The sequence below is a fragment of the Anabrus simplex genome, chromosome 3, assembly GCF_040414725.1.
Source record: "Anabrus simplex isolate iqAnaSimp1 chromosome 3, ASM4041472v1, whole genome shotgun sequence".
In the NCBI taxonomy this organism is placed as follows: domain Eukaryota; kingdom Metazoa; phylum Arthropoda; class Insecta; order Orthoptera; family Tettigoniidae; genus Anabrus; species Anabrus simplex.
This window is the reverse complement of record NC_090267.1, coordinates 287,087,958-287,115,426: the sequence shown is the minus strand read 5'-3', so window position 1 is coordinate 287,115,426 and position 27,469 is coordinate 287,087,958. Positions and strand designations below refer to the sequence as shown.

General features: G+C 38.2%; 1 protein-coding gene across 1 annotated transcript in view; it reads left to right on the top strand.

Annotated features, from left to right (window-relative positions):
- Nucleotides 1-14,658: 14,658 nt before the first annotated feature.
- Nucleotides 14,659-27,469, top strand: part of CCDC151 (Coiled-coil domain containing protein 151) — a 127,747-nt gene continuing 114,936 nt past the window's right edge. The window contains exons 1-2 of the mRNA XM_068226840.1: nt 14,659-14,799; nt 26,927-27,079. Of these exons, the coding sequence (XP_068082941.1) occupies nt 14,659-14,799; nt 26,927-27,079 (294 nt within the window). The remainder of the gene's footprint in view (nt 14,800-26,926; nt 27,080-27,469) is intronic.

The window sequence follows — 27,469 nt, the reverse complement described above, 5'->3', positions numbered from 1 at the left end:
CAATTTACCCTCCAGGGTTGGGTGTTCCCTCGGACGCAGAGAGGGATCCCACCTATACCGCCTCAAGGACAGTGTCCTGGAGCGTGAGACTTTGGGTTTTGTTTTATGTCGCACCGACACAGATAAGTCTTATGGCGACAATGGGATAGGGAAGGTTTGGGAGTGGGAACGAAGCAGCCGTGGCCTTCAGTTAGGTACCATCCCGGCATTTTCCTGGAGGAGAAGTGGGAAACCACGGAAAACCATCTTCAAGGCTGCCGACAGTGGGATTCTATCCCACTATCTTCCGGATGAAAGTGGGTTCGAACCCCACTGTCGGCAGCTCTGAAGATGGTTTTACGTCGTTTTCCATTTTCACGCCTAGACATTACTCTCCTTAGCCGTTCCTATCACATCGTCGTCATAAGACGGCATGACGTAAAGCAAATTTTTACAAAAGTAATCGTCAAATGAAACACGAACGATAAATGAGAATGTATATATTTCCTATATTCTCCTTCATCATACTTATAAAGCAGTATTTACTATGTCGCTAGCACATCCGTTGCGCACCACGGATGGAACGGCAAGCGAGGCACATATTCAGTACTGTTGCTCCGTCCTCCGCTCGCCCTCCGCTCGCGTGCCGAAGCACCGATTGGTTTCCCAGCAACAGTTTACTACCGGAGAATACCGGAGGGAGCGCTCACTCGCACTACCGATTGCAATCATAGGAGCAACTGCTCCGTTCCCAGCTCTATTCGCAACAGTAGCTCCGAGTGTAAGGACTTAGTGGGCTGTAATTTCAAACTTACGTCCATGAATGTAGGCGCCCTATAAAAATCGTTACCTACATAAACAAAAATTGATCTATATCACCGATATTCCATACAATACCCCTTAACAAAGAACGTATAGAATTCAGAATAATTAATGCATCCTCTCAGTTGTTATCAAGAAAATGCAATTATATCGACATATAATACATATAAACCCTGTAGATACAACAAACAATATATCTTCCTCAGAAAAGTACAGGCCCTACCTGTGCAGAACTTACACAGTGGTTCGTTCATTATTATTATTATCATTATTATGGAAATCATCATCATCATCATCATCTGTTTACTCTCCAGGTTCGGTTTTTCCCTCGGACTTAGCGAGGGATCCCACCTCTACCGCCTCAAGGGCAGTGTCCTGGAGCTTCAGACTCTTGGTCGGGGGATACAACTGGGGAGTATGACCAGTACCTCGCCCAGGCGGCCTCACCTGCTATGCTGAACAGGGGCCTTGTGGAGGCAAGGAAGAGGGAAGGAAGTGGCCGTGGCCTTACGTTAGGTACCATCCCGGCATTCGCCTGGAGGAGAAGTGGGAAACCACGGAAAACCACTTCCAGGATGGCTGAGGTGGGAATCGAACCCACCTCTACTCAGTTGACCTCCCGTACCACTTTTCAAATTTCGTGGCAGAGCCGGGAATCGAACCCGGGCCTCCGGGGGTGGCAGCTAATCACGCTAACCACTACACCACAGAGGCGGACATTATTATGGAAATATTCCCATTATATTGGCGCTAGAATACAGTAATTTCAAGTTAAATTAGAATTTGTTTTTAATTTCTGGACATATGTAAAACACGTGAAAGACGTGGCAGAAGTAAGGGATGATTATTTACGAGCGGAGGGAGGAGTTCAAGCGGTTCAAATCTGTAAATGCTGCTCTGTAAAACATGGCACAAATGACTTCTAACCACTGGTCTTGCGGTGTAGGTGGCAACGCGTCCGCCTGCCACCCGGCGGCCCCGGGTTCGATTCCCGGCCAGGTCAGTTTTTTAATTGTAAATTATTAATATCCCTGGCCTGGGGACTGGGTGTTTGTGTCATCCTTAACGTTCCTTTCCTCGCATTTAACACTTTACCCTACCGCCATTTGCATAATACACGCAGGTTTCCTCATATATGGTGCAAATAGGGGCAAAGGATCTTCATAGGTCGATGCCCCGAACAAATAGCATTAAAAGAAGTTAAAGAAGGAGTGTAGTTTCGCGCAAAAACAGCGACGTCATAAATTCCTGTGAAAATGCTCGTTCATTCCTCCCGTATGAAGTTCACACTACGCGCTTGTCATTCAATGTTTTTTTTTTTTTTTCTTTGCTAGTTGTTTTACGTCGCACCGACACAGATAGGTCTTATGCGACGATGGGATAGGAAAGGTCTAGGAAGTGGAAGGAAGCGGCCGTGGCTTTAATTAAGGTACAGTCCCGGCATTTGCCTGGAGTGAAAATGGGAAACCACGGAGAACCATCGTCAGGGCTGCCGACAGTGGGGCTCGAACCCATCATCTCCCGAATACCATCTTCAGGGTTGCCGGCAATGGGGTTCGAATCCACTATCTCCCGGATGCAATCTCACAGCTGCGCGCCCCTAACCACACGGCCAACTCGCTTGGTCGTACCGACTGTAACAGCCTGCCTGTATATTGGTGGGAAGTAGCTGGGGGGTAAGATAACTTTCTTCTTTAGCATGCCATTCCTCTGGTTCATACATTTTCCGATATATCTGGTACGTAACACACTGGTTCATCATTGTATACGAGCTATAAAATCCCTACTCTGAGCCACTGATTGGAATGAGTAGTGTGCATATTTAACGAAATAATGACAGAGGAGTGGTCACGGCAGTCTGCGACCTGGTTATTCCAGTTCTGGAACTTTGGACTCTTACATCGGCACCGTAGTACTGTTCGTTGAAAGTGAGAAAGTGTGCGGTTTTTCATTTGATCGAGTATTTTATATGATAACACTGCTTTCAATCGCTACATTTCTACTGACGTTTTTGTAATGACCTATGTTGAATTCAGTTAGGAAAACCACCAAGTCAGTCTTTCTGAGAATCCCGTAGCGAAGCACGGGTACATCAGCTAGTAATAATAATAATAATAATAATAATAATAATAATAATAATAATAATAATAATAATAATAATAATAATAATAATAATAATATTGGCTTTACGTCCCACTAACTACTTATAAGGTTTTCGGGGACGCCGTGATGCCAGAATTTGGTTACGCAGGAGTTCTTTTACGTGTAATTAAATCTACCAACACGAGCCAGACGAATTTGAGCATCTTCAAATATCACCGGACTGAGCCAGAATCGAACCTGCGAAGTTGGGGTCAGAAAGCCAATGCCTCAAACGTCCGAGCCACTCAGCCCGGCATGCAATGATAATAGTATTAATTATTTCATAACGAAGTAATTTACAGTCACGGACAAGGCCTAAATTATAACATGTTTATATTTAAGAAAATACATAATTATGTTTATACGTAAGAATGCTATGTGTAATATCGATAAATAGTTAAGGTATTAACTGAGGGGCCTAGTTTCGCACAATAGTAGCGACAAGTTTTAAATTCCTGAGAAAATGCTCTTCCATTTCTCCCGTACCAAGTTCACACTACGCGCTTGTCATTCAATCGGAGGTTCTGTTACATAATTATTATGTCTGTACGTAAGAATGCTAGGCCTATTAGTAAAATCGCCAAATAACTGAAGTATTAACGGAGGGGCGTAGTTTTTCACATTAATAGCGACAAGTTATAAATTCCTGTACAAATGCTCGTTCATTTCTCCCGTGCCAAGTTCAAATTACGCGCTTGCAATTCAATCGGAGGTTCTCCGGAGACAAACGATTGAAAGCGCCCGGAGCCTCCGCTCCGTAAACAACCGCTCCGTTAACAGCGCTACTGTTTAGGAATCAGGAACTATTGTGAAGTCTGAACAAGAGACGGAAGTTCGAAAGTTTCGAGTATCGATATCGTGAATAATGAATCGATATAGATAAACGACTTTTTACCAGTTTCTACTGAAGTGCGATGTTTAAAATTGTCAATCTGCAAAGTGGGCATTTAAGCATCCCCAGAGTTTATGGGGGGACAGTGGGACAGAATGCCTAAAAGTGGAACTGTTCCGCCGAATCCAGGACGTCTGGTCAGTATAGCCATGTTTCACTCCAGATGTGGAAATCTAGTTCCTTAAATTTTTCGACTTCCTGATGGGAAATCAAACCACATCCTTCTGGGTGAATCAACCATGCCTTAACCACCTTGGCTAGGCAACCCTTTTGATCTATAGAATGTAAACATAACTGTTCCTCTCGCAGCAATTTTTCAGTTACTTGATGATGATCTGTGGAAACTACCGTGTTATATTTGCCAGAATCTTACTGAATTGACTTCAAGTTGTTTCTGAGAGGTTACTACCTGAATCTCAGTGTGGGTTTTGTGCCTCTCATGGCACAATTGACATGATCTTCTGTGCAAGACAACTCCAGGAGAAGTGCAGAGAACAAATGATACCTCTGTTCTTAGTGTTCTATGACCTTGAAAAGGCCTTTGATATGGTTCCTTGTAACACTATGTAGATGGTTTTGAGGCACTTTGGATGCCCAGAGCATTTTGTTGGTCTGATCCAAGCTCTCCATGATGGTATGGTTGGTCAGGTACCGTACTGTATCAGAATGGTATCTCAGAAGAATTTCCAGTCACAAATGGACTCAAGCAAAGATGTGTACTTGCACCTACACTTTTCGCCCTGTACCTGGCAGCTATGCTTTATGAGACAGCACCTGGAAACAACACAGGTGTGGAAATTAAATATCAGTATGACGGGGGTGGGGGCTGGGGTGGCTTTTCAACCAGGCAAGACTTCACGCCAAAAGATGAACCTATTCCACCCGGATCACAGAATTGGAATATGCAGATGACAATGCTTCTCCAGCCTGCACACCAGAAGAGCTTCAACAATCTGTCATCTGCTTCAACAGAACTTATGAACGTTTTGGCTGACTGTCAACATTCAGAAGATCAAAGTGCTTACTCAGCCTGCTCCTGGAACCACCCCCCAAGATTTTGATATCACCATATCTGGCACAGCTCTTGAAAGGGTGGAGCACTTCTTATACCTGGGGAGTATTCTCTCAATGCACTGTACCTCTGAGAAGATCGTGGAAAACAGAATACAGGCTGCCCATGTGGCCTTTGGACGTCTCTCACATCGTATATTCCAGAACAAAGATCTAAGTATCCGCATGAAAATAATGGCATACCAAGCTGTTGTTATTTCTACATTACTCTACAGGTGTGAAACCTGAAGCCTATATTGCCGGGACATCAAGAAACTGAAACGCTTTCATCAACAAAAACTTAGATCCATCATGAACATCAAATGAGATGCCTAATATAGTAGTTCTCGAGAAAGCAAAGCTAAACAGTGTCGAAGCCACCATTGTTAGTCATCGACTTAGATGGGCAGGCCATATCCATAGTATGAGTGACAGCAGACTCACTCGGAAAATCCTGTATGGTGAACTCAGCACTGGCAAAAGGACTCATGGTGTTCCTCTGAAGTGATATAAAGACCAACTTAAGAAGTCTATGAGAAGTGCAGATATAAACCCAAATACTTGGCATACTCTCACATTGGATCACCCTTGCTGGCTTGCTATCATCTCAGCTGCAGTTGCACAGTTTGAGCAGGAATGTCAACTCACCAGAGAAAGAAGCTACGTCAAACACTGCCATGCCCCCCCACCTTCCATCAGATGCAAGAATTGGTCTGATAAGCCATCCGTGCCACCTTAATTGTGTGGACTAAGTATTACGGAACTGCAGGCGAGAAATGAAAACTCGGATACGAGTATCAGCCAACAACGATGCATACTGAAAATCTGATCCTGATAACCCCTCTGTATTATTTAGTTTATTGTTTGTTGTCAGTTTCTGGTTATTTAACTTTTTGTAAAAAGTTCCATGGAAGGGTTTCTAACCACCAGTAACCCCCCACCTGCCTACACCCCTGGTTTGAGCGATGCTAATAACAGCATTCCTTATGCAGCCACTCCCTGTGATATAGTGCGGAAGTATGGCTTTTTAGTTGATTGATGTATACATCTCAGTGGCAATAACAGATTGATAGCTTGTTGAGGAAAGCAAAAAGAATTTCCTTCACATTTACCTACTGTACCTCTTCAATGACACCTGGGCATTTCATGATAACCAATGGTGAAAATTTTGAGAATCTAGCCAGCTTTTGGAGTGAGAATTCAACAAACATGCATACATAAAAATAATCTACTTTACTGAGAATGAATGAATGAATGAATGAATGAATGAATGAATGAATGAATCCTGATCTGCATTTAGGGCAGTTGCCCAAGTTGCAGATTCCTTGTATTCCTAGCCTTTTCTTAAAAGATTTCATAGAAATTGGATATTTATGGAACATCTCCCTTGGTAAATTATACTAATCCCTAACTCCCCTTCCTATAAACAAATATTTGCCCTAATTTGTCCTCTTGAATTCCAACTTTATCTTCATATTGTGATCTTTTCTACTTTTAAAGACACCACTCAAACTTATTCATCTACTAATATAATTGCACACCATCTCTCCACTGACAGCTCGGAACAAACCACTTAATACCAATATACTGGTCCCTTACTGGACAGAATATATTTTCTGGCTAACTCATTCCTGGTTGCCAGCGTTTCACCCCAGTGTGCTAAGTTGGGCTCATTAGTTGGTAAATAGCACACCTACCAAGACGCATGGCTAGTGCATACCTTGGAGGCCACTGTGTAAGCTACTTGGAGCCACCGGCAGTGCCAATGCACTATGAGAGTCTTTGTCTCATTACCAAATTTGATGCCTGCCTGGCCATCAGATGATATACAGTAGATGTTGATTCCCATAGTGCATTGGCACTGCCGGTCACTCCAAGTAGCCTACGCAATGGCCTCCACGGTATGCACTACCATGCATCTTGGTAGGTGTGCTATTTACCAACTGATGAGCCCAACTTAGCACACTGGGGCAAAACGCTGGCAATCAGGAACGAGTTAGCCGGAAAATTTACAATGTCCAATAACCGACCAACTATATTGCTATTATAAATTTATTCATTCGGAATAAATATTTCAGGTTTCCTATGGGAATCAACATCTATATCAATATACCACTTAGTTGAGCAGCTCGTCTTCTTTCTCCCAAGTCTCCTACTCTAATTCTCTGAGATCTATTTTCTAGAAATATAGCAACCCATTCAGTCGCTCGTTTGTCTAGTCCAACTGCACTCATTTTTGCCAGTAGTCTCCCATGATCCACCCTATCAAATGCTTTAGACAGGTCAATCGCGATACAGTCCATTTGACCTCCTGAATCCAAGATATCTGGAGACCAGCATCCAGTAATCGGGAGATAGTTCTGTTGTTGTAATTAGGGTAGGCTTAATTGCAGTTTGGAATCGTGTAGTTCTTGTGTATTCCTTTAGATATTCAGTAATTAGCAGCAGTTTTTATCCTGTTAGGGGTTGTAGGATAAAAAATAGAGTAGTATTATAGTGTAGTCATATATTAATTACCTTATTGTTGTGTGATCTTTGAGTACTATCCCAGACAATATATCCCTCCGTTCATTTATTTTTTGCAAATAAGTTATTTTATTTTTATTTTCATTTTTTCCGTAAAGAATGGCTAAGGAGCGCGAGTGTACAAACTATGGGTGTGGCGAGGCATTGAGGGGTATGAGGGAGGAGTTGGAGAGTTTGAGGGAGATAATTAGGATTCTCACAGAAGACAGGAAGGAAGATAGGACTCCCTCAAACAATGTACAGGTTACAGTAGGTGTACAAAAGGGAGGGGAATGAAAGGAGGGAGTTGTAGAAGACAGGTGGTCTAATGTTCTAAGGGGAAGGAGATTGCAGGCTAAGGGCTCTATTCAGGATCAGAATTCAGGACAGGTGTCTGTGTGAAATCGGTACGAGTCACTCCAGGTAGAACAACAGAGGGAAGATGAGGGACAGGGAACTGTTGCTGAGATGTGTGGAAGTAGAAGGAAGCGAAAAGGTAGGAAAGGGAAATGTAGAGTAGAGGATAGGAAAAGACAGGTGGAACAGGGTCATGGGAAGGAGAAAAGGGAGGAGGAAGTAGCTTTTGCAGCTATCAGGAAAGATAGGGCTGACCAGAAGGGGAGGGGATCAAATGAGATGGGTAGGGTTGAGGCTCTGGTCATGGGGGATGCCATCGTTAGACACGTGGGGAAAGTGTGTGGAGGAAAGGGAACCAGGATAGATTGTTATCCAGGAATTAGGTTGAGGCAGATGTTGAGGAAAGTAGAAGAGAGGGAGGAGGGGAAGGAGAAGGTGGTAGTGTTTCACGTTGGTACCCACAACGTAAGGCAAGCTGATATTAGTACCAACATAGTTGGAGATGTGTGGGATCTGGTAAATGCAGCACGGGTGAAGTTTAAGAAAGTGGAGATTGTTATTAGTGGAATACTGTGTAGGAGGGATACTGACTGGAGAGTGATTGGGGATTTAAATGAGACTATGGAGTGGGTATGTGGGAAACTGGGAGTGAAATTTCTAGATCCTAATGGGTGGGTAGGAGATAGGGATCTGCGCTCAGATGGCCTTCAGTTAAACCGCAGTGGTACGTATAAGTTAGGAAATTTGTTTGGAAGGGTAATATTCAGGGAAACGGGGTGGCCTAGGGAGCAGTGATAAGGGAACAGGGAACTGGAAATCAAGTAGGGATGACATAAAATTGTTAGTGTTGAACTGTAGAAGTATTGTAAAGAAAGGAATAGAATTGAGTAATTTAATAGACATATATTTACCAGATATTGTAATAGGAGTTGAATCATGGCTGAGAAATTATATAATGGATACAGAAATTTTCTCACAGAAGTGGAGAGTGTATCGTAGAGATAGGATAGGAATGGTGGGAGGGGGAGTATTCATTCTGGTGAAAGAAGGATTTGTAAGCTACGAAAAAGTTAAAGATGAGACACATGAAATTCTAGGTGTAAGGCTCATTTCTAAAGATAATAGGCAACTTGATATATTTGGAGTGTACAGACCAGGAGAATTATTTGATAAGATAATCAGCTATGTAGGAAACGACAAGGAAAGAAATGTGATTGTAGCGGGAGATCTGAATTTACCAGATGTCAATTGGGAAGGAAATGCGAACGACAGGAAACATGACCAACAAATGGCAAATAAGTTAATATGGGAAGGAGAGCTGATTCAGAAAGTGATGGAACCAACCAGAGGGAAAAATATCCTGGATGTGGTGCTAATAAAACCAGATGAGCTCTATAGAGAAACTGAAGTAATAGATGGTATTAGTAATCATGAAGCGGTTTTTGTCGTAGTTAAGAATAAATGTGATAGAAAGGAAGGTCTATTAGGCGGTACCATATGGCTGATAAAGCAGGCATGAGGCAGTTTCTAAAATGGTAAATAAAAATGTAAACAGACTCTGGGATGGGTTTAAAGAAATTGTTGAGGAATGTGAAAACAGGTTTGTGCCTTTAAGGGTGGTAAGGAATGGTAAAGACCCACCTTATTATAATAGAGAAAAAGAGACTAAGAAGGAGGTGCAGACTGGAAATAAATAGAGTTAGAAATGGCTGTGGAAGTAAGGAGAAATTGAAGGAACTTACTAGAAAATTGAATCTAGCAAAGAAGGCAGCTAAGGATAACATGATGGCAAGCATAATTGGCAGTCATACAAATTTTAGTGAAAAATGGAAGGGTATGTATAGGTATTTTAAGGCAGAAACAGGTTCCGAGAAGGACATTCCAGGAATGATTAATGAACAAGAGGAGTGTGTATGTGAGGATCCTTAAAAGGCAGAAGTATACAGTCAGCAGTATGTAAAGATTGTTGGTTACAAGGATAATGTCCAGATAGAGGAGGAGACTAAGGCTAAAGAAGTATTAAAATTTACATATGATAACAATGACATTTACAATAAGATACAAAAGTTGAAAACTAGAAAAGTGGCTGGAATTGATAAGATTTCTGGGGATATACTAAAGACAATGGGTTGGGATATAGTACCATATCTGAAGTACTTATTTGATTATTGTTTGGTCGGAGGAGCTATACCAGATGAATGGAGAGTTGCTATAGTAGCCCCTGTGTATAAAGGAAAGGGTGATAGACATAAAGCTGAAAATTACAGGTCAGTAAGTTTGACATGCATTGTATGTAAGCTTTGGGAAGGCATTCTTTCTGATTATATTAGACATGTTTGTGAAATTAATAACTGGTTCGATAGAAGGCAGTTCGGTTATTCCGCTGAAGCTCAACTTGTAGGATTCCAGCAAGATATAGCAGATATCTTGGATTCAGGAGGTCAAATGGACTGTATCGCGATTGACCTATCTAAAGCATTTGATAGGGTGGATCATGGGAGACTACTGGCAAAAATGAGTGCAATTGGACTAGACAAGATAGTGACTGAATGGGTTGCTATATTTCTAGAAAAAAGATCTCAGAGAATTAGAGTAGGTGAAGATTTATCTGACCCTGTAATAATTAAGAGGGGAATTCCTCAAGGCAGTATTATCGGACCTTTATGTTTTCTTATATATATAAATGATATGAGTAAAGGAGTGGAATCACAGGTAAGGCTTTTTGCGGATGATGTTATTCTCTATAGAGTAATAAATAAGTTACAAGGTTGTGAGCAACTGCAACGTGACCTCGAATGTTGTGAGATGGACAGCAGGCAATGGTATGTTGATAAATGGGGTTAAAAGTCAGGTTGTGAGTTTCACAAATAGGAAAAGTCCTCTCATTTTTAATTACTGTGTTGATGGGGTGAAAGTTCCTTTTGGGGATCACTGTAAGTATCTAGGTGTTAATATAAGGAAAGATCTTTATTGGGGTAAGCACATAAATGGGATTGTGAATAAAGGGTACATATCTCTGCACATGGTTATGAGGGTGTTTAGGGGTTGTAGTAAGGATGTAAAGGAGAGGGCATATAAGTCTCTGGTAAGACCCCAACTAGAGTATGGTTCCAGTGTTTGGGACCCTCACCAGGATTACCTGATACAAGAACTGGAAAAAATCCAAAGAAAAGCAGCTCGATTTGTTCTGGGTGTTTTTCGACAAAAGAGTAGCGTTGCAGAAATGTTGCAAAGTTTGGGCTGGGAAGAAGTGAGAGAAAGAAGGAGAGCTGCTCGACTAAGTGGTATGTAAACTGTATATAGGATAATATCTTTTGTTTATTTCCACCTATGAAACTTTCAATACGGACGAAAAATGATTTTCATCACTTGTAATAAGTGGTATGTTCCGAGCTGTCAGCGGAGAGATGGCGTGGAATGACATTAGTAGACAAATAAGTTTGAGTGGTGTTTATAAAAGTAGGAAAGACCACAATATGAAGATAAAGTTGGAATTCAAGAGGAAAAACTGGGGCAAATATTCATTTATAGGAAGGGGAGTTAAGGATTGGAATAACTTACCAAGGGAGATGTTCAATAAATTTCCAATTTCTTTGAAATTATTTAGGAAAAGGCTAGGAAAACAACAGATAGGGAATCTGCCACCTGGGCGACTGCCCTAAATGCCGATCATTATTGATTGATTCATTGAAGCCCTACTGTCGGCAGCCTTGAAGATGGTTTCCCATGGTTTCCATTTTCACACCAGGCAAATGCTGGGGCTGTACCTTAATTAAAGCCACGGCCGCTTCCTTCCAATCCCTAGGCCTTTCCTATCCCATCGTCGCCATAAGACCTATCTATGTCGGTGCGACGTAAGGCAAATAGCAAAAAAAAAAAAAATAAATCTGGTATATCTTGCTGGAATCCTACAACTTGAGCTTCACTGGAGTAACCTTTCCAAAACCTGAACTGCCTTCTATCAAACCAGTTATTAATTTTGCAAACATGTCTAATATAATCAGAAAGAATGCTTTCCCAAAGTTTACATGCAATGCATGTCAAACTTACTGGCCTGCAATTTTCAGCTTTTTGTCTATCACCCTTTCCTTTATACACAGGATCTACTATAGCAACTCTCCATTTATTTGGTATAGCTCCTTCATGCAAACAATAATCAAATAAGTACTTCAGATATGGTACTATATCCCAACCTATTGTCTTTAGTATATCCCCAGAAATATTATCAATTCCAGTCGCTTTTCTAGTTGTCAACTTTTGTATCTTGTAATAAATGCCATTGTTATCATATGTAAATTTTAATACTTCTTAACATTAGTCACCTCCTCTATCTGGAGATTATCCTTGTAACCATACCTCACATACACACTTCCCTTGTTCGAACTTGAGTACAAAAATTGAGTACCTAATCAATGGCACTATCCACCTGTCCAGTCCACTGGTTGGTTTTCAGTGCTCTTGTCTCTACAATGTTGATATTTGGAAGTAACCTGTGAAAGAAACAAGAACACTCAAAACTTAAAATTCTTCCATAGGAATCATAATTTAATTTATCATTTGACAATATCACTGTCACTGCAATGTGCTTCAAAAGAGACTTACAGTGGTGTCTTGGAGAGGTGTGGTTTTCCAGCCAATTACACTGGTTATTTCAGTACTGAATATGCCTAAAAAGCTTGAATAAGAACAATGATTTTTCTTTCAAATTTATACTTTATTGTATAAATTAACCTGGAGATTGAGAAGTGATGGTACAATAAATATGGTGATATGAAACAGTATAAATTATGAAAATACTAGCAGTTTCCCGCTGGCTCCGCCCGCATTGTATGGTGTTGTTCGTTACTATCCTCACGGATGTATTTGCAAAGTTCCGACTTAATGAAATAAAGCACATGATCTGCTGCGGTAATAGAATGTAATATTGCGTCAAGAAAACACTTGAAAATACATTACACAAATAAATTGAATTAAACATTCCTTGGAACTACACTACGCGCCGAACTATAAAAAAGTCCTTCAAAGATCTTTGTCATGGAGACAAATGTACTCATAACTATTCTCATAATCTACCAATGTATGTAGTTATAACCTCAAAAGAAAGCGCTTGATCCACTGAGCGTTTTTAGACCAAAACGAACTGCGTACCTCAATTAGAATGAAAGATATGATTGGTTCAATGAGAAAAAAATGTTGAAGAAATGAGACGTCAAATTTAATGTGCACTCATAACTTTGCTCAGAATGGACCAATTTGAATAGTTAAGAGCTGAAATGAAAGAACCTGATCCACTGAGTGTTCTTAGGCCAAAACGAATTCCGTACCTCAATTAGAACCAAAGATATGATTGCTTCAAAGATACAAAAAATTGAAAAAATGAAATAATTTGACGAAGGTGGAAGTTAAGTGATTTATAGTATCTGATAACAAATTTGTGCATGAATACCTTTCAGTTAAAAAAAAAATTAAGGAAATCGACCAGATAGAATGGCCGTACTGACTGACTTTAGTTTTCATCAATGTTTTAAATATATAGATAATAAGTAGAATATCATACACAATTATTATTATATTCTATGTGTATTTGACAAATATCTCTTTTGAAATCCTTTCTTCCTTGCAATGCATTTATATGAAATGCTATTTGAAATGTGGGTACTGTTTAACAATTCTGTCAATTGAGAACGGGTCTGAATGGACCAGATAGTGCAGAGAACACCATACAGCTGAAAGTGCGGGACCACTTAGCTGGGTATGGGCACTGCCGGCCCTTGACTAATAACTATAAATAAAAGTGTATTTTGAGAAATTAGCTATCATTGTACATTATCATGCCCATTTTTTTTTTAAACCTAGTAGTATCAATGTAGTTTTGTTTTCAGAACTGTAAATATGATTGATTCTAAGTGTTTCATCTCCTTCTCTTTTGTACTACCAGTATGTTGCTTGTTAATAGAAAGTGATGTTGACATGAGGGATAATACAAAATGGTGTGAGAAAATTTCATACCAAGTAGGAGACATGGAATAGGGAGTAGGGAGAACATTACTAATACCCAGTGTATTTTCTTAATGTGGATGGAAGGAGTTTTCATTTGCCCTACTGTATTTTGTTTTAAGCAAACATCCCAGTCTTTTTGTTTTCTCCAGAACTATACCTGGTGGTTAGCAACATAGCATATATTTGAAGACAAAATATAAAGAGCATCTTCTTCTTCTTCATGTGCCATGTCCTCGCAGAGGGTTGGCGATCATTAGCATGGTCTGTTGTTTGTTCATAGCTGTTCTGAACTGAGTAAGCTTTGTCACCCCAAACCACTGGCTCAAGTTGCTGAGCCATGATGTCCCACTTCTCCCCGGACCACGTTTCCTATTAATTTTCCCTTGGAGTATTACTTGCAGAAGGTGGTATTTACTGTTCCGCATCATATGACCAAAGTATTCTAGCTTCCTTCTCTTGATGGTAGTGAGAATTTCTGGTTCTTTGTTCATATGGTACAAAACGTCTATATTGGTCATTTTGGCTGTCCAAGGTATCTTCAGGATCCTTCGGTACGTCCACATTTCAAATGCTTGCAACTTCTTGCAAATGGTCTCAGTTAGTGTCCATGCTTCAACGCCGTATAATAGAATGCTGAAAATGTAGTACCGGAGTAGTTGTGTCCAAAGAGTAATGGAAAGGTCATGCCTGTTAAAAGTTTTCTAAGTCTCTGAAAATAAGTTCCCACCTGCTCAATTCTGCATCGGATCTCTTGAGTAAGGTCCCAGTCATCATTGATGTGACATCCCATTTATTATTATTATTATTATTATTATTATTATTATTATTATTATTATTATTATTATTATTATTATTCAGAGTGTCTGGTGTAATGCTGTGTAGTTTATGAATAATGAAATTCTAATAATCTAATGAAATTCTTTCTTTCAGAGGGCCAGCGTAAAGCTCATTATGAAGAATGTGATGCAGAGAAGAAGAAAAACACAGAGAGGATGCATCAGCTGAAGAAAGAGATCAAAGACCTTCAGTCAAAAGTGGGGAAGCCTGACAAGGTGAAACTTTTGCAATATTGAACAGTCCAGAGCAAGGAATTATGATGATGCATCTAGTTTCCAATGGTGTTTTTCTCTATTCTAATATTATCTGAACCTCCTTTAACATCCCTTTGATGAGCCATTCTCGGTTTCTTTGAAATAAATTCTGGCACACAGTACTAATCTATGGACAAAGGTGAAAATGAACCGGAGCAGCTGAAATGGATGTCTTGTAACTTGATGGTTAAGCTATCTTGACCTCATTAGTCACTGTGAACCAAAGGTAAATGTAGGCTGCCGATCAACACAAGGGAACGGATAGAACCAGAACCTGGTCAGGGCAAAGGTGTTGTAACATTCCATTACCAACATAAACCACTGTTTCTACACTGGCAAAATTCCATGCACTCAACTGTGTGTGTTTTTGTAAAAATTCTGGTAGTTTGTTTAGACTATGCTGGTGAATACCTTGGGCACTAATTTCCTGGCTAAATTTACTCTTGAGTGACATGCAATATTTTTTTTCCATTACAGGTAAAATTGATAATCGTTATTTAATATTTAATTTATTAATTACATATGTTTGTCATTGCATGAACGGGAGTTGTTTTGTTACTGATGACAATTATTCTGGTCGACAAGGAGATACAGAAAAATTAAACAGAAACATATGTGAATGTGTTTGTGGATATGTAAGCATTGGAGATGGAAATATTAAAACAAAATGATGCTTATTCATTTGTATCAAAGAAGTCTCTTTTGTTGTATGTAAATTAATATAAGTTCATTAAATTATTATTATTTCTGGATTAAAGTCATATCTATCTATATATATCAAAGAACATGTCCTGACTGACTGACTGACTGACAAATTCATCATCGCCGAGCCAAAACTACTGGACATAAAGAAATGAAATTTTGAGGATACATTTATGTTACAATGTAGGTGCTCACTAAGGGAGGATTTTTGGATATTCCATCACTAAGGGGGTGAAAAGGAGGGGTGAATTTTAAAATGAGTGTATCTGTATCTCAAAACTTTAAAAAGTTTACGGATGTAAAAATTCGTATTTAGAATTTCCTTTAAAAATAAAGAAACACATATTTTTTGTTTTTTGGGAAATCCCAATAGGAGGGGTGAAAAAGGGTGAAATATTTGTTGAATATCTTTAATGATGATACTTATATCTCAGAAACTGAAATTATTACAGACCTGAAAATTGGTATTTGGGATCTCCTTTAAAAATAAAGAAACACAAATTTTTTTGGTTTTGGAAAATTCAATTAATGGGGGGTTGAAAAGGGGGTGAATTTTTAAAATGAGTGTATCTATATCTCAAAACTTTAAAAGTTTACAGATGTAAAAATTTGCATGTAGAATCTCCTTTAAAAATAAAAAATAAAATTTTTTTGTTTTCCAAAAATCTCAATAGGAGGGGTTTAAAAGGCTAAAAAAAATGGTCAAATGCCTTTAATGAGGATACTTATATCTCAGAAACTTAACATATTACAGACCTGAAAATTGGTATTTGGGATGTCCTTTAAAAATAAAGAAACATGTATTTTTTGGTTTTGGAATATTCAATTAATGAGGGGTTGAAAAGGGGGGTGAATTTTTGAAATGAGTGTATATGTATCTCAAAACTTTAAAAGTTTACAGATTTAAAAATTGGTATTTGGAATCTCCTTTAAAAGCAAAAAACACATATTTTCAGAAAATCTAATGAAGGGGAGGGGGTGAAAGAATTAAAAAAGATAATTGAATTAATTGTATGAGGATACTTACATCTAATAAAAACTAAAGTTGTTACAGACGTGAAAATTGGTGTTTGGATCTGCTTTAAAAACAAAGAAAAATGTGTTTTGGGAGGAAATCATCTTGGGGCGCAGGGGTGAAAAGGAGTTGAATTCCTTTTATGAGGACACATATCTCAAAAACTGAAGATGATACAGTCATGATAATTTGTATTTAGAAGATCCTTTACTATTAAAGAAACAAGTATCTTTTTGCCAGAAAATTCACTTAATGTAGGGAGTGTGAAAGGAAGTGAAAAAGTGAATTCTTTTTATGGGGATACTTATATCTCAAAACTGAAGGTAACAGATGTGAACATTGGGATTTTGAATCTCCTTTAAACATAAAGAAACATGCCTTCTTTTGTTGGGAGGGGGGTAATCAACTTAACGGCGGTGGGGTGAAAAAGAAGTTGAGACCAATAATTTTACTGTTCATAATGTAATTATTCTGATCATAAACCGATCATTTTTGATCTTTCCTAGGTTCATTTTCAAGAGCCACCTTTTACTTTGGAGAACTTAATGTTAGATTACAGTAGATTCTCCTGGCTTATAAATAAAAATTTAAACACATTTGAAATAAATGATAGGAACGATATTGACCATGAAATTGTTCACCTCTATAATAAGGAAGTATATAATTCGTATCGCTAGAAATCCCACACACTTGCTTACGCGCGACAATGGTGCTGGTCACAATGTCAGCAATGACAATGGCAGCAGATGTAATTTACCACCAAGTAGAGGTCTTGCATCTTGCTGTGGGATCCATAACATCAATAATAATAATAATAATAATAATAATAATAATAATAATAATAATAATAATATAGGAAAAAATTAACGGATGGAAAGTGCAACCAGAGAACGAAGTGAAAAAGAAGACTGGAGCAAAATGGACAGAAGAACGAAAAAGGATCCATGGAGAACAGATGAGAGCTGTTTGGCAACTCAGAAAACAGAAGCGTTAGAGCTTTGTGTGATTCATTGGGTCCATACACACATAATAATAATAATAATAATAATAATAATAATAATAATAATAATAATAATAATAATAATAATAATAATGTTCTGGAGCATCGTCAACGACACCACGCCAGATCTCCTCAAGGATTTGATCTTTATTAAAAATGCTTAATAGTAAATGATGGCAAAGATTTAGAGACCCAACTGACCGGGTGGAATACCTGGACCTAGCCCGGGAAGTACGAAACTGATTGCTGGAAAGAAAGATTGAAAAATGGGAGGAACTTTGGCGTAATTTCTCTGGAAACGAATCAGATTATGAATTTTAACGGATTCTCTCAGAAAATGAGTCAGATCGTGAATTTCGGCGGATTATATATAAAACGTTAAGCATTCAGTTATAAATTTTAGTATAATACCATAGCGAAGAACAGGTATCTTGCTAGTCTATACAAAGTATATATAAAAGAACATGTCCTGACTGACTGATTCATCATCGCCTAGCCAAAACAACTGGACATAAAGTAATGACATTTTGAGGATACATTTATATTATAATGTAGGTGCTCGCTAAGGGAGGATTTCTGGATATTCCATAGCTAAGGGGGTGAAAAGGGGGGGCAAGTTTTTAAAATGAGTGTATCTCTATCTCAAAACTTTAAACGTTTGCAGATGTAAAAATTGGTATTTAGAATCTCCTTTAAAAAAAAAAAACATGCATTTTTTGTTTTTGGAAGATCCCAATAGGAGGGGAGTAAAGGGGTTGAATGCCTTTAATGAGGATACTTATATCTCAGAAACTGAAGATATTACACACCTGAAAATTGGTATTTGGGATCTCCTTTAAAAATAAAGAATCATGTATTTTTTGTTTTTGGGAAATCCAATTAATCGGTGTGTGTGTGTGTGAAAAGGGGTGAATTTTTAAATAAGTGTATTTATATCTCAAAACTTTAAAAGTTAACAGATGTAAAAATTGGTATTTAGAATCTCCTTTAAAAATAAAGAAACAAGTATTTTTTTTGTTTTAGGAAAATCCCAATAGGAGGGGTGAAAAAGGGTGAAAAGGGGTTAAATGCCTTTAATGGGGATACTTATATCTCAGAAACTGAAGATAATATAGACCTGAAAATTGGTATTTGGGATCTCCTTGAAAAACAAAGAAACTTTTTGTTTTTGTTTTTGGAAAATCCAATTAATGGGGGTTAAACAGGAGTGACAAATTGGGGTGAATTTTTAGAAAGACTATATTTACAGTATATCTCAGAAACATAAAATGTTACAGACGTAAAAATTGGTATTTGGAATCTCCTGTAAAAGTTAAGAAAAATAGGTGATTTTTTTAAAACTCCACTTAAGGGGAACTAAAAAGGGGGTGAAGTTTTAAAATATTTCTACAGTATATCTCGAAAACTTAATATGTTACAGAGGTGAAGAATGGTACTTTTATCTCTATTAAAAATAAACATGTATTTTTTGTTTTCAGAAAAACCACTTGGGTGATAAAAGTGACTGAAAATGGGGTTGAATTCTCTATATAGGATACTGATATCTCAAAAACTGAAGATGTTACATACGTGAAATTTGGAATCTCCTTTAAAAACAAAGAAATATATATTTTTTGCTTCCGGAAATACACTTAAAGGGGAGGGGGAATTGAAAAATTTGTTGAATTATTTGCATGAGGATACTATTATCCCAAAAATGAAAGATCTTGCAGACGTGAAAATTGATATTTGGAATCTGCTTTAAAAGTAAAGAAACATGTATTCTTGGAAAATCCAATGAAGGGGGGGGGGGGGGAGGTGAAATAATTGAAAAATTAATTGAATTAATTGTATGAGGATACTTACATCTAATAAAAACTAAAGCTGTTACAGACGTGAAAATTGTTTTTTGGATCTCCTTTAAAAACAAAGGAAAAGTTTTTTGGGGGGAATTATCTTGGGGAGGGGGCGGGGGTGAAAAGGAGTTGAATTCCTTTTATGAGGACACATTTCTCAAAAACTGAAGATGTTAGAGTCATGATAATTGGTATTTAGAAGATCCTGTACTATTAAAGAAACAAGTATTTTTTTGTCAGAAAATTCACTTATTGCAGGGGGGGGGGGGGAGGAGGTGAAAAAAGTGAATACTTATTATGGGGATACTTATATCTAAAAACTGAAGGTAACAGACATAAACATTGGTATTTGGAATCTCCTTGAAACATAGAGAAACACGCCTTTTTTGGTGGGGGTGGGGGTGGGGGGTGTAAATCAACTTGACGGCGGTGGCGTGGAAAAGGAGTTGAGACCAATTGATTTTACTGTTCATAATGTACTTATTCTGATCATAAACCGATCACTTTTAATCTTTCCTGGGTTCATTTTCAAGAGGCATATTTTCCTTTGGAGGACTTAAAGTTTGATTACTTTAGATTCTCCTGGCATATAAATAAAAATTTAAACACATTTGAAATAAACGATAGGTATAATATTGACCGTGCAATTTTTCACCTCTATAACAAGGTCAATAATTCATGGAGGTATATCATTCGTATCGTCAAAAATCCCGCGCACTTGCCTACATGTGAAAATGGTGCTGGTCACATTGTCAGCAATGACTTTGGCAGCAGATATAATTTACCGCCAAGTAGCAGTCTTGCATCTTGCTGTGGGGTCAACAACAACAACAACAACAACAACAACAACAACAACAACAACAACAACAACAACAACATTAATAATAATAATAATAATAATAATAATAATAATAATAATAATAATAATAATAATAATAATAATAATAATAATAATAATAATAATAATAATAATAATAATGTTCTGAACCGTCGTCAAAATGTGCGAACCATGCTGGAAACGGGTCCTGGCTGGGTAATGACTGTGAATGCAGTCTGGCTGTGGGTTCAGTACCGCCAAAGCACCCAAGACGACATGGGATCTCCTCAAGGATTTTATCCATATTAAAAATGCTTATAGGAAAAGATGGCAAAGATTTAGGGACCCAATTGAATGGTGGATACCTGGACCTAGCCCGGGAAGTACGAAATCGATTGCTGGAAAGAAAGATCGAAAAATGGGAAGAACTTTGCCGTAATCTCTCAGAAAACGAGTCAGATCGCGAATTTTGGCTGATTCTCTCATGAAACAATTCAGATCGCAAATTTGGGTGGATTATATATAAAATGTTAAGCATTCAATTATAAATTTCAGTATAATATCTTAGTGAAGCATGGGTATCTTGCTAGATACTAATAAGTCTTTAACAAAAAAGCAAAGCTTTCAGTCAAGTTTCACTGGCTTTCATCAAGGCAGAGCATATGAAGGTCTGCTGCTAACTGTAATAATAGAAATGCTTCAAGGAATGTGAAAGTCTGATGAGAGCCAATGAAATTTGGCTGAAAGCTCAGTTTTTGTTAAGGACTTGTTAATACAGTATATACAGTATTCTTTCTTTCTTTCTTAATCTGTTTACCCTCCAGGGATGGTTTTTTCCTCGGACACAATGAGGGTTCTCACCTTGACCGCCTCAAGGTCAGTGTCCTGGAACGTGAGATTTTGGGTTGGGGATAAAACTGGGGAGAAGGACCAGTACCTTGCCCAGGCGGCCTCACCTGCTATGCTGAACAGATCGGAAGGGATAAGGAAGCGACCGTGGCTTTAAGTTAGGTACCATTCCGGCATTTGCCTGGAGGAGAAGTGGGAAACCACGGAAAAACACTTTGAGGATGGCTGAGGTGGGAATCGAATCTCCCTCTACTCAGTTGACCTCCCGAGGCTGAGTGGATTCCGTTCCTGCCTTCGAACCACTTTTCAAATTTCGTGGCAGAGCCGGGATTCAAACTGGGGCCTTCGGAGGTGGCAACTAATCACACTAACTACTACACCACAGAGGCAATGATACAGTATATATACGAGGATTTAATCTAGAAATAATAATGTTTATTTAATAAATGATAAAGAGCCACGAAAACTTATGCTTATTACTAATATTATTTTGTGATTGAAGAAATAGAAGGAATATTAGAGGAATTAATGAAGAAATCATATTGGTTTATCTTTCTGAAAAAGCAAGAAAATATCGAAGTTCATCATTGTGGTCATATTACTCATTGCTTAATAAGAAAACATTGTGTGGTTATGACTTGATCTTTTCCTTTAGTTCCCACTGGAAGATAGGGTACTCATTAAGCTGCACCATCTCATCTATTGCTCGCAATCCTCTTCTCCTCTTTCCAATTCTTGCCCTGCTGTCGACCTTCATCCTCGCTGGAACATCTCCACAAATGTTTAGGCCCTCCCCTTCTCTGAGTATCCTGGGAATTCCAATCAAGTACTCTCTTTTCAGTTACATTGTCTGTTTTCCAGAGTGTGCTCCTAACCACTTCCATTTTCTTCTTTTTACAGTGGACTCTCAATAACTCACATTAAGTAATGCACAAACTTAAGCGAATTACCAAAAAGCTGCAAATTATCTGCAGTTTTTCTTTTAAGCCTAGTAAAAATAAATTCATCAGTTAAAATATTAAAATGTATGAACAAACGAAAAAGTATTGATAACATTTTACATTATATTGCAAGATACAAAAGAGGAAAATGAATATACAACAAAAAATACACGAGCTTTACAATGCACTGTGGATTATGTCAACAATAACCAACTATTATTTTCAGTTTTTCACTTACAGTTAACCTTTTATATTTCATCACATGACTGGTCATATTGAAAACTTACACTATCACAAATTACAGTTGAAAACTCTTGCAATTAAATTATTCAAAAATTTGAAAAGACTTCCACAGGTTCATACTTCTCAACTACTGTATGAGTACGTTGTACTGTTTGCATGTCTGCACTTTGCAACTAAGTTTAGAAATGGTCAGTGATCTTGGGGAGTAAGGTTATTAGGCTAGGCTCCGAGTGAATGTGCATTCCTCTCGTATTATCTCGGCTTCAAAGACAAGGAAATTTGTGCTATAACACTTCCTACAACATGCTCTAATATTTCCAAGTTTGCAGCATTCTTGTTGTATGCAAGTTGGTCTACTGTAATACTGAAGAAAAACTCGTCTCCATGCATTGTATTGTATTAAAATTCCCTTAAACAACACAGAGATATTATTTTTCTACTTGGGATGATTAGTTTCTATTAAAAAAGGACTTCTTCGAGACCCGTGAGTTAACCGCAAAGTCCACACGCAATTTAGCAGGGAGTCCACTGTATTTGGTTTTTGATCTGGTCTTTCAATGCTTGTGTCCATAGTTCTTCATTTGTAATTACTTACTTCTGACCAGTTCATATTTGGTATTCTTCTGAGACACCTGTTTGCTAAAATCTGTAGTCTGTTTGTGATTTTCCATGATTCTGATCCATATAACAAAATTAACTTGAGACTGCTTCTGAAAATTTTCAGCTTAATTTTTGTGAATATAATTTTTCTCTTTCAGATAGGATACAGCTGAACAAAGGCCTCATTTGCTTTCTGGATATGTTGCTTTACCTCCTCTTCTGCCCCTCTATCCTTTGCAACAATGCTTCCAAAATTAAGAACTAGCCGCACAAGTTTGTCACTGACCAGTTCTAAAGGATAAAGGTAGATCTTCTTAACACTGTATTACTGGATAACACACTCAGGCAGCTTATTCAGATGATCTCAACATTTCCTGGTAGATAATGATTACTGAGCGAGTTGGCCATGTGGTTAGGGGCATGCAGCTGTGAGAGCTTGCATTTGGGAGATAGTGGGTCCGAACCCCACTGTCGGCAGCCCTGAAGATGGTTTTCCATGGTTTCCCATTTTTACACCACGCAAATGCTGGGGCTGTAACTTTATTAATGCCATGGCCACTTCCTTCACATTCCTAGCCCTTTCCTATCCCCGTTGTCGCCATAAGACCTATCTGTGTCGGTGCAACCTAAAGCAACTTGTAAAGAAATGAAAATAGACTATGATTTATGGTACCCTCTGGTGTGAAAATAAAAAGTGAAGATCTGCTGCTGACCAGGGAGCAGGAGGCACAGAGCTGTCGATGGGAGAAGCAGCTTGAGCGCATGTCAATGCCTGCAAACTGAAGCATCTGCTCTTGAGATTTGTTGATAGTCAAAAAGAAGCACCTGCTTAGTGGAAACTGCAGGCATTTAAAATGGAAAGGGAGAATGCAACTGGGCTGATCACTGATCGATAGTCAAGGAGGGGAATAGATTGGCCGTATCTGTTGAAGGCCTTCTCTCCACTACAGTCTTGTATTTAGTTGGCTACTTTTGGAACAGGGAACAGAGCTTGAGCTTTTGCAATACACATGAATAAGTTAATTTAAAAGAATCACCGGCAACTTCATAAGCCATAATAATGTGAGAGAATGCAGCAAGGAATGATTACGTGGTTAGTCACTGGTGGGTGAATGCATCTGAGCTGTTATTGCTGTTGGACTGTCGAGGAGGGGACAAGGGGATTTCAGAAAATTTCATCCTATCAACATTTTTCATATGTCTAAAGTTACTGCAAATGAATTCCTTTCTTCTTTAACATTTATTCCTAAACCTAATATTACGGGAGATATATCACATTTATATTTCACACTTCCTTATGAGGTAGTGTTCGAATTTGAATTTTGAAAGGAAAGGTATCCTAAACTTTAATTGTGGTCTAACCTTAGTTTAAATACCAAGTACATACTACATATCCCACGTCGTTCCATCTTAAGTGATGGGTCTGCGAACGAGGCTTTTCCACCAGTTTCGGTGTCTGAACTTCTCTCCTTTTTCGATGCTTTCCAAAGTATGTCCTTGCTGTTCAATGTCAATCTTCACCATGTCCTTGTACCTGATTCTTGGTTGCCTTCTTGATTTTTTGTCTTCAAGTTTTAGATCATATTTTTTTCGGTAATATGTTATCTCCCATGCATCGCATATGTCCATACCATCTCAGTCGCTGCAATGTTATTCTGTCCTGCAGTCTTACAACTTGAGCCTGCTTGCAGATTTCCTCATTATGGGCTCTCTCCCTCCCTGTTTTACCGATCATGCTACGGACAGCTCTCATTTCTACTGACATCTTTATTTCTCATGGTCCATGTTTCACAACCATAGGTCAGGATTGGTATGTAATAGGTTTCATATATGACTCTCTTACATTTTGTTGGTATTTTCTTGTTCCATATTATGTCCTTAACTATTTTGTAGAAGTTGCTACCTGTCTGAATTCTGTGAGAAATTTCCTTCTCTACAGAACCAGTATCAGAGATAACACTTCCAAGATATTTGAACTGATGATTCATCTGTAGTTGTTTCTCCTCCATTTCAATGTGTCCCACTAGTTTTCCATATCTTTTCATGACCATAACCTCACTTTTCTCTTGGCTGAAGATAAGTCCATATTCTTTAGCAGCTTCTGTCCAGGAGTTTATTTGTTCTTGAAGGTGGTCTTTAGAGTCTCCCCACAAGCATATATTGTCAGCAAACAAGATAACTTTCATTTTCTTACCTCCAATGAATTGGTGTACTTTTCTCTGAATCTCGTTCATCACAGTGATGAAGAGAAGAGGAGACAAAACCCCACCCTGTCTTAACCCAGATTTTATATCAAAGGATTCAGTCATTCCTACGGGTGTTTTGACTTTACTGCAGGTATCTTCATACAAATTCTTGATCCTGTGTATCATGTCATCCTGTATTCCAATTTTCTTCAGTGTTTTTCACACCTTCTCTCTGTTCGCAGCATCAAATGCTTTCTTAATATCCAGAAAGGCTAACCACAAATCTTGGCTGTGTTCATAGTATTTTTCCATTTAACTGACAGACGGTAAAGATTAAATCAGTTGTTGATCTCCCCTTCCTGAATCCATACTGTTCTTCGAAGAGGTTCTCTTCAATATGGGGTCTGATTTTAAGCTCTATAATTCTTTCATAAAATTTACCAACTTGAGATGTTAAAGTGATGCCTCTATAGTTGAAACATTTCTTTCTATCTCCTTTCTTGAAAATTGCAATTATGGTGCCTGTTTTCCAATCAACTGGTATGTCCCCTTCTTTCCAGATCTTACGAAAGAGTCTGTAGATCCAATGTTTTCCAGAAATGCCCATAGACTTGATCATTTCTCCATTAATTTCATTAGCACCAGCTGATTTTCTGGTTTTGGTGTATTTCCAGGCATATTCCATATCATTCCATGTTAAGTCTAACCCGTTGTATCAACCAAGTATCAACAAAATATCTTCAGTGTTTCTTGCATGATGTTGGAACAGACAGACAGACAGACAGACAGACAGACAGACAGACAGACAGACAGACAGACAGACAGACAGACAGACAGACAGACAGACAGACAGACAGACAGACAGACAGACAGACAGACAGACAGACAGACAGACAGACAGACAGACAGACAGACAAATATGAAACCATTTTCTTTTGCCAATCTATTTCAAAAGTTCTGAAACATAGAAAAGACTGAAATTGTCACAAAAATCAAAAGGATGGACAGATTTATTGTTTTAATTACATAGATGACTGACGTACCGGTATGAACTACACTAGTCACACCATTTCTTAGCAAACCAGTCTCTGTGAAGAATACTGTGAAGGTGTTGCTTATAGAGTTTGTTCAATTGTGAATTTAAGGTTGAGTGATATGCAATGGCACCTTCTGGCTTAATAAGTAAAGCAACAGATAATTACTTCGCTCCTCACTTCTCTATTACCTATACATTTCCAGTGACATCTAGGTTTTTATAACAGCTGATGTTAGAACTGTTGGAGATCTTGCCTGCCTTCAAGCTGAGGTCTCAACATATGTTTAAGAAATGTGAAAGGGAAGCTAAGACCCTAGGCATTAAACCAAAAGACCTACCTAAACATGTAGTACACTGAGTCGATAAAGTATCAATAATCATATGCTTATAAATAGCTCATGTTTATGAAAGGAACAAATTAAGAAAGAAGAGGAAACTTGGAATTTTATATAATAATTGCTAATTCTGTGATCAAAAACCATGGAACCTACAAATCTGTAAAGAATCTGAACTACAAGAATATGACTTTCCACTTTTCTGTGGCAACTTTGGTAACAAGCTAGGAATAATGTTACACCTGCTGTGAAAGGGATACTTGTAATTAAGACTTTACTTCTGTACTATTTGTACATAAAGATCAACTAGCTAATAATCTACCCAGAAAAGTAGAGTCCACCGAATGATTTTTAGATATTTACCTTTATTGACAGACCAGTGTTTGGGTTCTGCAACTTGTGTATTGCTCTTTTCCAGGCTCTTCCTCCTAAACTGTCTAGCGTTTATGTTCTTGTTATTGTATATCATATCAGGAAATATCACATAAAGAATTTAGTAAACTCTCATTGGCATTTCTTTATTTTGCAGAGTGCTGAAGCAGTTCTAAGAGCCAGCAACAAGTCTCTGAAGGAGATTAACATTTTGATAAACAAAAGAAGTGATGAAGTTGCAGTTATTCTTGGGGATAAGATTGTTGATAAGAAGAAGAAGCTTGATCTTCTACGACATCAGTCCAGAAAGGTCTGTTCTTGAAATTTTAAATTTAACTTCAAGGAATGTTGATGCCTTCAGACAATATCCATGAGAGGAAATAAAGCGGTCATTACTTTGTCTCACTCTCCAATTCTGTGGCGGTCATGCAGAATTTTTGGTCTATCTGAATTTCAAAATTGTCCACCATCATAGTGCAATGTGGTTAGCGATATTAACTGCCATCCTTGGAGGGCTGAGCAGTGTTCTCCCCAGAAATTTTTGTCAGCCATGTGGCAGGGATGAGTAGCTGGGCGGGGAATTCTACATAAAAATGAACATGATAAAATTTCAATTTCTTCTCCTCAGAGCATTAAAAAAACATCAGAGAGGACATTAACTGCAAAATTGAACTATTTTAGTGTTATTATCATGAACAAG